Consider the following 15000-nt stretch of genomic DNA (forward strand, 5'->3'; position numbering starts at 1 on the left):
ATGTGCTGATGCCCTCTCATGGGAGGTGTCCTTTTATCAGAGGGGCCTCACATCTCGGGTACCACTGTTCTGAAAAACAATTTACCTGTTGGCATCTTTAACCAAACCCCAGTTACGAGAGCATGTTCATGCTGTCCTTCATGTGTCTGCTGTACCTGTGGCTCAGGATAGAGTCTCAGCTGGCAACGCAACACACACAGGAGGTAGGGTGACCAATCTGGTGGCTTTGGTAGTAGCGGTCTTTAAGGGGTTAAAGTGTGAACATGAAATTCTCTTCTTTTTGTTACATCAGTTACGTTTGCTCGAGAGTTATCTTCGCTTTATATTTAGTTTCAACCTTCTATATCCACTTTTTATGATGAGATGTTTTTATGTTTGTTTGTGATTTTGTCATTTATTTAGTTTTCCTTGAATGAAAGTTTACTAAGTCTTCCTTTGTCACTTATGATGTATACATAGTATGGTAAACTTTAAACTTTATGGCATAAGGTATATAGATAAGTATATTAGAAATTGTGCGTCCAAGACGCTTTTGATATGTCCATTCCCTTTTCTCATATGTTATACAAATTCAACATACATGTACCATTTGTGTTCCTGTCTGTGTCGTTTGCTTTAAGGGTTTGATCAGTCTGTTGAAATCCATGTCTAAAAACGTTTGTATGTGTTTTCTTCATTGACAGAATGGTCTACCGATGAACTTCAACCCGAATGAGACTGCGTTAAGCAAGAAAGGAATTCCATGCACCAGCCGATATCTGGACATTGCAGATCTACGCAGAGCCATCTTTTATGTATCCACTTATTTTGAATGTGTGAGCCGTGGGAGATTAGTCCAACACAATGTCTTCTTTTCTTCAATGCTTTTTGTTTACTTTCTTCTTTTAAAAATAAAGGCGTAGAAATCGAACAAGGAATGAGAGAATTGTGAGACTTCAGAAAACAAGACAGAAAAGAAAGGATGTCTTTCAGAATCCTCTTTTTGTTATTTTTTAACAAGAAATTTGATGAACTGTTTTATTATATTTTATTTGCGTATATTTCTGCCGTTGGAATGCATGTTGTGAGATCTCAGCCTACACCCCCCGCGGGTTAGGGAGAAGAATTTACCCGATGCTCCCCAGCATGTCGTAAGAGGCGACTAACGGATTCTGTTTCTCCTTTTACCCTTGTTAAGTGTTTCTTGTATAGAATATAGTCAATGTTTGTAAAGATTTTTGTCAAGCAGTATGTAAGAAATGTTAAGTCCTTTGTACTGGAAACTTGCATTCTCCCAGTAAGGTCATATATTGTACTACGTTGCAAGCCCCTGGAGCAATTTTTTGATTAGTGCTTTTGTGAACAAGAAACAATTAACAAGTGGCTCTATCCCATCCCCCCCTTTCCCCGTCGCGATATAACCTTGAACTGTTGAAAACGACGTTAAACACCAAATAAAGAAAGAATCTCAGCCTACATCCGCTTCAGTCAAGTCGCACTCAGTACATGTGAGGCTTGTTTTTGGAAGATTGGTTAAATGTGATTTCTTTGACAGAGAAACAGATATTCTTCATTTTCCTGTCCTTTTTTGGAACTGGTAATATAGCCAGTATAAACAGGTAAGATGTGAAACCTCGTTGTTCAATGAAACCTTCAAGACCATCTAGCTCCTCTTTCAATTTTTCTCGCATTTTCATCTCATTCATGTCATAAAGTGGGAATTGCATGGTTGTGGTAGAGGGAGGGGGGGGGGGGGAGGAGGGGATTTATAAGGATATATGGAAATGCAGAGGAAGAAGAGAACAAGGTGGATACATTAAGATATATTCTACCTGAGGTGGAGATCATGCACAAAACCAACACAGTGGTACCTGGGATGGGAGGCCCCTCCAATGAGAGGACAACTCCTCAAAAAGACACCCTCTCATGTCCCATATTTATCTTGCTCCAACTATACTTGTCATGAAAATGTCTACCTTCATTGTGAGGACTTTTTCGGCTGGTCCCAATGTTGTTCTTTAACCACAGGTTACCTGTATTACAAAGATTCTTATGAAAAGTTCATCTTTCTACGGACTGCAGTGTGCTTCTTCTTCTTCTTCTGCGTTCGATGTTGGTGGCCGTGCTAGATCCTCAGACCAGTGGCTGCCAGGAAGTCCGCAGTCTTGCGCAGTTCGTCGGCAGGACCCCAGAGTTTGGCTCCAACACTGGTCTCTTCTTGCCAGAACTTCTGGCGTATTGTCTCTAGATGGGGGCAGTTCTGGAGAATGTGCTCCGGAGTTTGCTCTTCCGAGCCACATTCACAGTGTGCGTCATCCGCAAGGCCCAGTCTCTTGAGGTGTTTCTTCAGTCCACAGTGCCCTGTCCTTAGACGGAAAATGGTGGTTTGGCTTCTCCGGTCTAGTTTGTTGATGGGGTCTTCCTGTGGGTTGTAGTCTCCGTTTCTCTTTTTCCAGTTTTCTTTCTTCTTCCGTTGTAGAAGAGTCTTGGCTTCTTTGTACGAGGTGGAGTTGTGTGGTTGGGGAAGTCTCAGTGTGCTGATTTGGTTGACTTCTGTTGTTGGTGGTTTGTTGCAGTTATGATCCAATGTCAGTGCAGTGCTTCCAGACAGATTTCAAGCCTTTTATCATGGGTGGACTCATGATGTTAAAGGTATTACAGCTTATTTGAAGATTGTATTTTGGTGAAAGTGTTTGTGTGCAGTGAAGGAGGAAAACGTGTGATTATAACATTCAAGGGTTTGATATATTGTAATGTATTCCAAAGCATTCCAGGGTGTTCTAATGACAAAAAGTGTTCAAGTTAAACCTTGCTGTGACTAATTTTTATTGCCCTGCAGAATCTATGACATGACAAATGAAAGGCTACCTAAATAGCACGTAAAAGACCTTCGTCAATCTGTCAAAAATGCAAGTGGCGGATTGTGTGGACTTTTCTCATTTTAACCCTAAACATTGAGGTTGCGCTTTTTATAAAGAAGCGTCTTGCAGTCCCGAAAAAAACGATACACGGTACACCTAAACACGCACACCCGGGTAGCGCGACTTTTGAAGCTTATTAAAGCGTTCTACTGAGAATAAGCGACCAAAATTTATGTTTTTAACAAGTGCAGAATGAATTGAAATGAAATGAAATATTTAACACTGTGCTAACGATACGTTTGTGTGTGTGTCACAGATAGGATTACCATTCATAGTGGTGTCGTGCATACTGAAAGCAGTGCAGGTGGTGACAAGAGTGCCTCTCCGTGCCCTCATGCTCATCATCCTCCTCATGTTCAACTTCATGGGGCTGGTCAGTAGTCTTTCTATCTGTGATTGTGTGCTATAATTTGTAATGTATGCATCGCGCTGTCCCTGTGTGCACACAATGTGTTCGCGCGCGCTTGTGTGTGTGTGTGTGTGTGTGGGTGTCATCAAGATGAACTAGAAGGGGGAGTTTACGTCCTCTCAGAAACTATTTCTATTTGGGACATGAGTTGGTGACTGGAGCTAAGCGTCATCAACATCATCAATATGAAGCTTATATAGCGCGTATTCCGTGGGTACAGTTCTAAGCGCTTGTCGAAGAGTTGTCAACACAGGACTAACAAAGAAACTAACATCTTCAGACGGACACGAACCCTATCACACACTAGCAAACCCTGGTAAACATACAACAAACAACTGTTTAACAAAAAAGTACACATCAATAGCTAGGTCCAAACAAAATAATATTAAGCACAAAGAAAACACCTCTCACAGAGCACAGCACAAGAATGTCTTTTGGGGCACAACACATCACGTCGAGCATGAAAGTCGCAGCCAGCTACGGGAAGAACTGAGTCTTCAACCTACTCTTGAACGCGTCAAGAGAGGGGCTCTGGCGAAGCTCAAGCGGCAGGGAGTTCCAGACGGAGGGGCCCGCGGAGGGAAATGCACGCTGACCAGCAGATGCGAGTTTCGAGCGAGGGATGTGGAGGCGGAGAGGGTCAGCAGCAGAACGAAGGGGACGGTCGGAGGGCTGGGTGTACAGGTCCAGGGAGGATTGAAGGTACTCGGGAGCAGAGTCGTTGAGACACTTGTAGACCAGAGTGGACAGTTTGTAGGAGATTCGGGTGTTGACAGGGAGCCAGTGCAAGGAGCGAAGTAGGGGGGTGATGTGGTCTCGCTTCGTCTTCCTCAACGTCAGCCTGGCAGCGGCGTTCTGGACTCGTTGTAGGCCATGAATGGATGAGGCGGGGAGGCCAGCCAGAAGGGAGTTGCAGTAGTCCAGACGACTGAAGATGAGGGAGACAACCAGCTTGACACAGGCGTCGTGGGTGAGGTAGCGACGGATGGAGGCGATGCGTCGTAGGTGGAAAAAGCAGGTCTTGATGATGAAGGAGATGTGTGTCTGCATGGAGAGAGTGGAGTCGAGAAAGACGCCAAGGCTCTTGACAGCAGGGGAGAATGGAACAGTCGCGTCATCCAGCTGGAGGTCGGTCACAGTGAGGGAAGCAATCTTCTGTCGTGTTCCAACAACTGTTCAGCTTCAGCTTGTTCTCAGTCATCCAGTTCTTGATGTCAGTGAAACAACTGGAGATGGATCCAAGGAGATCGTCAACGTCCTCCGGCTTGGCGCTGTTCTGGAGCTGCGTGTCATCGGCAAAGGAGTTGTAGTTCAGGCCGTGGCGTTCGATGACCAGGGAGAGGGGTTGGGTGTACAGGGTGAAAAGGACAGGGCCGAGGACAGATCCTTGTGGGACGCCGAAGCGGACAGGGACAGGCTGAGAAGAGAACGAATCAGTGGTGACAGTCTGAGAGCGGTTCTGGAGGTAGTTCCTAAACCAAGAGAGGGCGGTGTCGTGAATGCCGAACGTGGAACTGAGGCGATCGACGAGTAGCTGGTGGTCGATCGTGTCGAAGGCCGCGGAAAGGTCCAGCAGCACAAGGGCAGAGACGAGACCGCTATCTGTTGCGTTCAGGAGGTCCGTGGTGATTCGCAGGAGCGCCGTCTCGGTGCTGTGGTGAGGGCGGTACGCTGACTGGTACACTGGCATCAGCGAGTTCCGAGACAGGTGGGCGCTCAACTGCTCCAGGATGATACGCTCCAGAAGCTTGGAGAGGAAGGGCAGGTTGGACACAGGACGGTAGTTCTTCAACTCGTTGACGTCAAGGCCGGGCTTCTTGATGAGTGGGCGGACAACGGCAGACTTGAAGCAGTCGGGAACGACGCCTGTGGCCAGGGATATGTTGATGATATCTGTGATAGACGGCAGGAGCTTGTCCAGACACTTGGTGAAGAGGAAGCCTGGCAGGGGATCTAGCTCGCAGGTCTTGATGGCCGTCTTGGTGATGAGTCGCTTGACGTGGTTTTGAGTGACAGGCTGAAAGCACGTGAGGGGGGAGCCGGAGAAGGAAGGGGAGGGTGGGGACGGGACGAAGGGCTGCTGATCGAGTGTTTTCCGAAGCTTGTCAATCTTGTCCTTGAAGAACTCCGAGAATAACTCCGGGATATCCTGTGGTGGGTGAGCAGTGGGTAAGGGGGCAGCGGGGGAGGAGCCCAGGAGAGAGGACATGATGGAGAACAGCTCCCTGGATGATGAGGCGTTGACGATGCAGTCGTGGAAGTGCTCGATCTTGGCAGCAGTGATGGCTTGCGTGACTCGAAGCACCGCATCCCTGAGAATCTGCTTATGAACCTCCAGGCCAGAGTGTCGCCATGCACGCTCCGCTCGCCGTCTCTCGATCTTGGCGGCTGTGATGTCCTCAGAGAACCAGGGAGCCGGCTGTCGCTCAGAGACTGCGCATAGAGATGGCGGGGCGTGTTTGTCGAGGAGCTGGCGCAGAGTCAAGCTGAAGAAATGGGCGGGGTCAGTGGACGGGTCTCGCTGGGCAAGCAGCAGGGCAGCTTCGTCTCCAAAAGCATCTGTCTCAATGTCTCGTAGCTTGCGACGTGTGACCATCTTCCGCTTCTGTGCTGGCTTGGTGATGTTGACGAGGAAGTTGATGGCAGTGTGGTCGGAGACAAGATGGTCGTTGGCGACGAGGCTGGAGACCAGATTGTCCGAGGCACTGTCTTGTACCCTGCGGGGGTCAGCTGCTTGATCTTGGGGTCATCACCAGGTCGCAGCCACGTCTCGGTGATGAACAGGGCGTCTAACTTGTTTTCTATAATGTAGTCTGGTATCAGATCTGCTTTGCCTTCTGGATTTACTGACTGGGATTTGAGGAGGCAGAGGTGTAGGGTGTTTTTGGAATGAATGGGTGGGTGCTGATTTTGGGTGGGCGGGTGCTGGGGAGGGGTTGTGGGAGAAAGGGGAAGGGTGGGGAGGTGAGGGAGAGGGGTGATGGGAGGATTGGGAGGGGTGGTGAGAGAATAGTGAGGGGTGGTGGGAGAATAGGGAGGGATAGAAGGAAGCAGGGAAAGGGTGGGGGGATGCTGGGTAGGGGTAGTGGTACATTGGGTGGGGGTGGTGGGCGTGAGAGAAATGGAGGTAGGAGAAGGGTTGAGGGCAGCAAGTTGCTGTGCGGTTCGAAGACGCTGCGAGCGGCCGGCGCGACAGCCCCTTACGGTTGGTGGTCTCTGCAGGATTCCCAGCTCCTTGAGATGGAGGTATAGAGGCCGTGGCAGGCAGGGTGTGTGTGTATGTGGGTGTGTATGTGTATGTGTCATTGAGGATTCGCACTCAAGCATAGTGCTTATATTGCTTATATGTTCTGATGTTTTATTGTCATAATAACGCCTCTCCATGAATGAGCATGTTGTGTGAAAACAGATCCGACTTCCTCTAAGACTTTCTGTGGCTCAAAAAACCCAAAAACTTTTAGTATTCTGAATGTCTATCAGTCCCACGCTTGTCTTTTCTTTATGCATCGAACTTTGATCAAAAATGAAGCATATAAATTGTTCAGTCCAGATGTGACTATTGAACCTCTCATCTTCACAAAATGTCAACAAGAGTATGCAATGTTGGTCACATGATAGAAGCAACTCGAATCTTTGCGGATGCCACGTTGCAATTTCATAGAAGTTAGCAAAAAGAAAATACTCAAAAATAGTAAAATACGAATGCATTTATGTTTCTGAAAACAAAGTTGTGTCTTCAAATTTCAGAATTTTCTATTCCTGGTGCGTGACTTTGGCAGTTGGCGTGAGATCGGAACGTCCATCAGTCATTACGTCATCTGCATGTCAACGACCACGTGCATCATGGTCGTCATGGTTTTCTCCCACATCCTCACATCATGGACTCTACCTGGCTTCAGTCACGTCTTGGTCAAGTGGTCGTAAGACTGATGAAGCAAAGGAATAGCTGTATGCGTCAGCACGGTTTGTTCAAGCCACAGCAACTGTCATGTTGCACGTGCAGTGAGAATCTTTCTTGATTCAAAACAGTCAGTGGCAAAATGTCCTTTACTTGGATGCTGAACAAATACTTAAGGTGTGTTCTATAGTTGAGAACTGAGAGGTACATTCCTAGATACGTTTTTTCAAGTTTGGGTAATGGTTTGTCCTGTTTTGACTCTAATGCATCTTCCAAGAAGCTGGTTGGCGTTGGTAACGGCAGATCGGTCTTTTGGAGACAAGTATTGTTAACCTGGCTAGACAATAAACACATTTTGTGTGAAAAGAATGATGCCACACCTGTTCCATTGATGAATCAATGTAGGCCTATATGGAACAACATGAATATACAATATAAACATAAATGCCTCTTTTTCAAAGATTTTATTAAATGTCATAGTTATTATGTAAAGGATGTAATGAATGAAATCGGTGACATGATTTCATTTGGAGAATTGTGTCAAAAGGTTGGTTATAAACCAGCCAGACTATTTGAGTATAATGCATTATGTACAGCATTTAAAACAAAACTGATTAACGCATTGCCATACCGATATGTTTTGTTGCAGGATTTGACTCGTAATATTGGTAATATTACACCAAAGAAAATAAGAACTGTTTTGGTTAATTTCGATGTACAAACTCCGAGCGCCTGTCCTTTTTTGGCAAAGAAAGCATAATGTTGTTCTGGAATCAAGACACTGGCTGTTAGCTGTTAATTGTACAAAAGAAGAACGATTGCGTCTGCTTCAATGGAACATTTTACACAGAATTTACCCAACCAATATTTTGCTAAACAAGATGGGTTTATGTAATACGAATAATTGTGAAGTTTGTAATGAACTGGATACACTTGAGCACTTCTTTTTTCATTGTCAAGAGGTGAGGAATGTTTGGAAACTATGTCAAGATTTTGTTTATAAGCAAATTTACTATGATATAATTTTGAGTGAAACGGATATATTGTTTGGTTATTGGAATGAAAATTTGAAAAATGATCAAATTTATTTTATAAATTATTGTATTTTGATAACAAAAATGACCATTGGAAAATTTAAGTATGGAAAGAAGTTAGATTTGGGTATTTTATTGGAATTAGAGTTAAATATTAGAAAGAAGTTTATGTTTTGTATTATATAAAGTTGATTATATTATAGGAAGAAGGATGCTCCCCGCCTAAATTAAAACAAAAACAAAAAACAAAACAAAAATTCAGGCAAAAAATATGGGCTGAAGCATCCTGCATGCAACTGAGGTCCAAAAAAAAGAAGAAGAAAAAAAAGAGATACATCTGCCTGTCTGGGGATGCGGCCATCTGTCAAAAGTTATTCGAGAAAGGGTGATCGAGATCATTGCTTGACCGCTGCTAGACATATCTGTGCAAATGTGCCGTGGCAGAATTACAGACGCCTTATCTACCCTGGCTCAGCCTTTGAGAATTTTCTGCTCTGGGCACGGACTGTTCCATCTCTGTTGTTTATGCCTTGACATGAGATTTTGTTCATTGGACACACAAGTTTGACCGTGGCCAGAGAAGCGTACTCAACTCAACTCAACTGAACTCAAATTTTATTGGCTTCAATTTTCACATAGAAGAATTTGTCTTGCGCTTGGGATTAAGACATAGGCAGAAAGTAAGAGTGTAACATATAAAAACAGCATTCATATCGCATTTGCGTAGTCCCGAAGTGAACTCGTTTGACTGAACTATAGTCATCAACCACTATCTGTCACGCTTGACAATGATATGCCACTGTTTATGTTCACTGTGCAATGGCTTGGAGTGACATCAAGGTTTGTTTTTTGACATCGTCTTATTTACAATTGCGGGAAAACTGTGCTGCAATTTTGGCATAAGTGCTGAACTTTCTCAAGCTGGGGGAGAGATTGACACCAAGGATTGCCTTAACCCAATGCTTCCAACACATGATAATGCTGTCTCCTATAAAGTTCCCATGAGATTTAACTGAACGATCTTGTGATGTGAAGCAAGGATTGCTCCTATCTGCTCAAGCCGTTCCGTTTCTTGGCACGAAGAGGGAAAAGCATATATATATACAGTTGATTGATGTGGCCATGACGGGATCTGCAAATGGAATATCAAGTAAGGGATATTAAATACTCAGGTGGGCACTTTTTGTGTGTGGCCATTTTGTCGCATTTGCTAAAGGGAATAGTCCTGGCAAGATGTCTGTGGAGCTAGCTCCACTGTAGTGGTAGTTCTTTGTTGTGTGGACGTTGACATTTCATTGGCATCAGTTTGTGTCTTGGGGGAAGCACACCATTTGCAGCAAGGGACATCTTCGTCATTTCAAGTAGTGACATTAATTCATGCAAAACAAGTCACTCTGCACGGGACGCTGCATTCAGGATGTTGACGCTTGGTATGTGTCCAAGCGGAGGGATGTTCTTATCCCATGTAAAACTACCTGGTCAGATCTGAGAGGGTCGAGCTGAAGAGTTTTCACATGAACAGCGCCTTCGACACACACAGTGCCTTCAACTACAGGGTGACCCCAAAAAAAGAGTACCCAAACAAAACGTCATAAATTGAACAAAAATAAAGCAATCTTCATAAAATTTATTTACACACACATGTAGCCTCTGCATGATTTGCACAGAAAATTTTAGCGTTCTAGCTTGTCTTTCAGGAAAGTTATGCTCATTCTACAGAACATGCTCCAAATGGCCTCCGCGCCACTGCAGGCAAACTTGAACTCGCCGCGCAAAGTTATCAATCACCCGCACACACTCCTGTTGCGAGATTCCGCGAATGATTGTTGTGATGGCTCTCTTGAGTTCTGTGATTGTCTGTGGGTTGTTCCTGTAGACGTTGTCTTTCAGGAACCCCCAAAGATAGAAATCTGGGGGATTTAAATCCGGGGGAGGCCATTTGGAGCATGTTCTGTAGAATGAGCATAACTTTCCTGAAAGACAAGCTAGAACGCTAACATTTTCTGTGCAAATCATGCAGAGGCTACTTGTGTGTGTAAATAAATTTTATGAAGATTGCTTTATTTTTGTTCAATTTATGACGTTTTGTTTGGGTACTCTTTTTTTTGGGTCACCCTGTAGTTTCCATTTGTGGGATGACTATAGACCTACTGTATTGTTAGCTTGGGAGGCTAGGCGGGAACTGAAGTTTTGAGTGGATTTGTGTATTTATCTGTTCTAAATTCATGTGTCTGAAGTACATTTATCTGTTGCAAGTTTCTTTAAGTATGCCTTATTAACAGTTTTGTGTTAAGGTTATGGATCTATGTACTAAAGTTAAAGGATTTTATAGTACAGTTTGAGTTAATTTGTATATGTTGCTCAATTTATGTGCCAGAAATATTGAGCTTTCCATTGATTTGTTTTTGCTGAAGGAAAATACGTGAAAGAAGCATATCAGAGAAAGATATCTGTGAATACACTGTTTACATTTCTGTTGTGTACAAAGTGGATGCATGGCTCTTGTTCTGTGTGCATGTGAGAAGTAAGATGCATCATGTTGTTTAGCAAAAAAACAATTCAGAGAGAGAGAGAGAGAGGAAGGTCTGTGGTGTTTTTTTTATCGTGACAAAAGTTGGTTTTCCGTTTTATTGTTGCATAAGGCAAAAAAAAAAAATTGTCTGTTTAGGGTAACATGACCAAAAAAAGTAGGGTCGGTAGGTAGGTAAAGTTTTTTTTTTTTTTTTTTTTTGTGTGTGTGTAACATTCACTTCTTATATTTGATGAATACATGTTTCAAAACTAACGTATAAATAAAACAGAGAGAAAGGGAGAGAAAGAAACGCCAAATGTCTCTTTTTAGCATTTTTACCTCTTTTTTTTTCTTTGAAATCAAAAAAAAGTTTTTGGGTCGGCGCCAAATCGATAGGGTCGGTCGGGTTACCCTAAACAGACAATTTTTTTTTTTTTGGCCTAATCAAATGCGGCGTTTGATATAAACTTTGTCAGTCTGTGATAACTTTCATGTGATTTCTTCAACAACAAAAGGGGTGTGTGTGTGTGTGTGTGTGTGTGTGTGTGTGTGTGTGTGTGTGTGTGTGTGTGTGTGTGCCTGCCCGCATGCCCGCCTGCCTGCCTGTCTGTCTGTCTGTCTGTGGGTCCGTGTGTGTGTGTGTGTGTGTTTGCGGTTCAGAGGTCAAGTCTAAGAATTATTTTCACACAAAACGAATTAATTAACAATGCATGGCATCCTTTTTTTCTGTCTGTCTGTCTGTTTTCTTATACACGTCATGTGTGTGGCTGCAGTCCCTCCACACTTTATACAGTCATTATCGTGTCCTGGGTGCAGTCCCTCCACACTATATACAGTCATCATCGTGTCCTGGCTGCAGTCCCTCCACACTTTATACAGTCATTATCGTGTCCTGGCTGCAGTCCCTCCACACTTTATACAGTCATTATCGTGTCCTGGCTGCAGTCCCTCCACACTTTATACAGTCATTATCGTGTCCTGGCTGCAGTCCCTCCACACTTTATACAGTCATTATCGTGTTCTGGCTGCAGTCCCTCCACACTTTATACAGTCATTATCGTGTCCTGGCTGCAGTCCTTCCACACTTTATACAGTCATTATCGTGTCCTGGGTGCAGTCCCTCCACACTTTATACAGTCATTATCGTGTCCTGGCTGCAGTCCCTCCACACTTTATACAGTCATTATCGTGTCCTGGCTGCAGTCCCTCCACACTTTATACAGTCATTATAGTGTCCTGGCTGCAGTCCCTCCACACTTTATACAGTCATTATAGTGTCCTGGCTAGAGGTCCCTCCACACTTTATACAGTCATTATCGTGTCCTGGCTGCAGTCCCTCCACACTTTATACAGTCATTATCGTGTCCTGGCTGCAGTCCCTCCACACTTTATACAGTCATTATCGTGTCCTGGGTGCAGTCCCTCCACACTTTATACAGTCATTATCGTGTCCTGGGTGCAGTCCCTCCACACTTTATACAGTCATTATCGTGTCCTGGCTGCAGTCCCTCCACACTTTATACAGTCATTATCGTGTCCTGGCTGCAGTCCCTGCACACTTTATACAGTCATTATAGTGTCCTGGTTGCAGTCCTTCCACACTTTATACAGTCATTATAGTGTCCTGGGTGCAGTCCCTCCACACTTTATACAGTCATTATCGTGTCCTGGCTGCAGTCCCTGCACACTTTATACAGTCATTATAGTGTCCTGGCTGCAGTCCCTCCACACTTTATACAGTCATTATCGTGTCCTGGCTGCAGTCCCTCCACACTTTATACAGTCATTATAGTGTCCTGGCTGCAGTCCCTCCACACTTTATACAGTCATTATCGTGTCCTGGCTGCAGTCCCTCCACACTTTATACAGTCATTATCGTGTCCTGGCTGCAGTCCCTCCACACTTTATACAGTCATTATCGTGTCCTGGCTGCAGTCCCTGCACACTTTATACAGTCATTATAGTGTCCTGGCTGCAGTCCCTCCACACTTTATACAGTCATTATCGTGTCCTGGCTGCAGTCCCTCCACACTTTATACAGTCATTATCGTGTCCTGGCTGCAGTCCCTGCACACTTTATACAGTCATTATAGTGTCCTGGTTGCAGTCCTTCCACACTTTATACAGTCATTATCGTGTCCTGGCTGCAGTCCCTCCACACTTTATACAGTCATTATAGTGTCCTGGCTGCAGTCCCTCCACACTTTATACAGTCATTATCGTGTCCTGGGTGCAGTCCCTCCACACTTTATACAGTCATTATCGTGTCCTGGCCGCAGTCCCTCCACACTTTATACAGTCATTATCGTGTCCTGGCTGCAGTCCCTCCACACTTTATACAGTCATTATCGTGTCCTGGCTGCAGTCCCTCCACACTTTATACAGTCATTATCGTGTCCTGGCTGCAGTCCCTCCACACTTTATACAGTCATTATCGTGTCCTGGCTGCAGTCCCTCCACACTTTATACAGTCATTATCGTGTCCTGGGTGCAGTCCCTCCACACTTTATACAGTCATTATCGTGTCCTGGCTGCAGTCCCTCCACACTTTATACAGTCATTATCGTGTCCTGGCTGCAGTCCCTCCACACTTTATACAGTCATTATCGTGTCCTGGCTGCAGTCCCTCCACACTTTATACAGTCATTATCGTGTCCTGGCTGCAGTCCCTCCACACTTTATACAGTCATTATCGTGTCCTGGCTGCAGTCCCTCCACACTTTATACAGTCATTATCGTGTCCTGGCTGCAGTCCCTCCACACTTTATACAGTCATTATAGTGTCCTGGTTGCAGTCCTTCCACACTTTATACAGTCATTATCGTGTCCTGGCTGCAGTCCCTCCACACTTTATACAGTCATTATAGTGTCCTGGCTGCAGTCCCTCCACACTATATACAGTCATTATCGTGTCCTGGCTGCAGTCCCTCCACACTTTATACAGTCATTATCGTGTCCTGGCTGCAGTCCTTCCACACTTTATACAGTCATTATCGTGTCCTGGGTGCAGTCCCTCCACACTTTATACAGTCATTATCCTGTCCTGGCTGCAGTCCCTACTCACTTTATACAGTCATTATCGTGTCCTGGGTGCAGTCCCTCCACACTTTATACAGTCATTATCGTGTCCTGGGTGCAGTCCTTCCACACTTTATACAGTCATTATCGTGTCCTGGGTGCAGTCCCTCCACACTTTATACAGTCATTATCGTGTCCTGGCTGCAGTCCCTCCACACTTTATACAGTCATTATCGTGTCCTGGCTGCAGTCCTTCCACACTTTATACAGTCATTATCGTGTCCTGGCTGCAGTCCCTCCACACTTTATACAGTCATTATCGTGTCCTGGCTGCAGTCCCTCCACACTTTATACAGTCATTATCGTGTCCTGGGTGCAGTCTTTCCACACTTTATACAGTCATTATCGTGTCCTGGCTGCAGTCCCTCCACACTTTATACAGTCATTATCGTGTCCTGGGTGCAGTCCCTCCACACTTTATACAGTCATTATCGTGTCCTGGCTGCAGTCCCTGCACACTTTATACAGTCATTATAGTGTCCTGGTTGCAGTCCTTCCACACTTTATACAGTCATTATCGTGTCCTGGCTGCAGTCCCTCCACACTTTATACAGTCATTATCGTGTCCTGGCTGCAGTCCCTCCACACTTTATACAGTCATTATCGTGTCCTGGCTGCAGTCCCTCCACACTTTATACAGTCATTATCGTGTCCTGGGTGCAGTCCCTCCACACTTTATACAGTCATTATCGTGTCCTGGCTGCAGTCCCTCCACACTTTATACAGTCATTATCGTGTCCTGGGTGCAGTCCCTCCACACTTTATACAGTCATTATCGTGTCCTGGCTGCAGTCCCTCCACACTTTATACAGTCATTATAGTGTCCTGGGTGCAGTCCCTCCACACTTTATACAGTCATTATCGTGTCCTGGCTGCAGTCCCTCCACACTTTATACAGTCATTATCGTGTCCTGGGTGCAGTCCCTCCACACTTTATACAGTCATTATCGTGTCCTGGCTGCAGTCCCTCCACACTTTATACAGTTATTATCGTGTCCTGGGTGCAGTCCCTCCACACTTTATACAGTCATTATCGTGTCCTGGCTGCAGTCCCTCCACACTTTATACAGTCATTATCGTGTCCTGGGTGCAGTCCCTCCACACTATATACAGTCATTATCGTGTCCTGGCTGCAGTCCCTCCACACTTTATACAGTCATTATCGTGTC

The 15000-nt window shown here is 45.0% G+C and overlaps 1 protein-coding gene across 1 annotated transcript in view; it reads left to right on the top strand.

Moving 5' to 3' along the window:
• Window positions 1-10876, top strand: part of LOC138954803 (GPI ethanolamine phosphate transferase 1-like) — a 41715-nt gene extending 30839 nt beyond the window's left edge. The window contains exons 17-22 of the mRNA XM_070326572.1: window positions 113-203; window positions 684-794; window positions 1543-1598; window positions 2556-2631; window positions 3157-3273; window positions 7057-10876. Of these exons, the coding sequence (XP_070182673.1) occupies window positions 113-203; window positions 684-794; window positions 1543-1598; window positions 2556-2631; window positions 3157-3273; window positions 7057-7233 (628 nt within the window). The 3' untranslated portion in view covers window positions 7234-10876. The remainder of the gene's footprint in view (window positions 1-112; window positions 204-683; window positions 795-1542; window positions 1599-2555; window positions 2632-3156; window positions 3274-7056) is intronic.
• The last annotated feature ends 4124 nt before the right edge of the window (window positions 10877-15000 follow it).

This window comes from Littorina saxatilis, linkage group LG2, assembly GCF_037325665.1.
Source record: "Littorina saxatilis isolate snail1 linkage group LG2, US_GU_Lsax_2.0, whole genome shotgun sequence".
NCBI lineage: Eukaryota > Metazoa > Mollusca > Gastropoda > Littorinimorpha > Littorinidae > Littorina > Littorina saxatilis.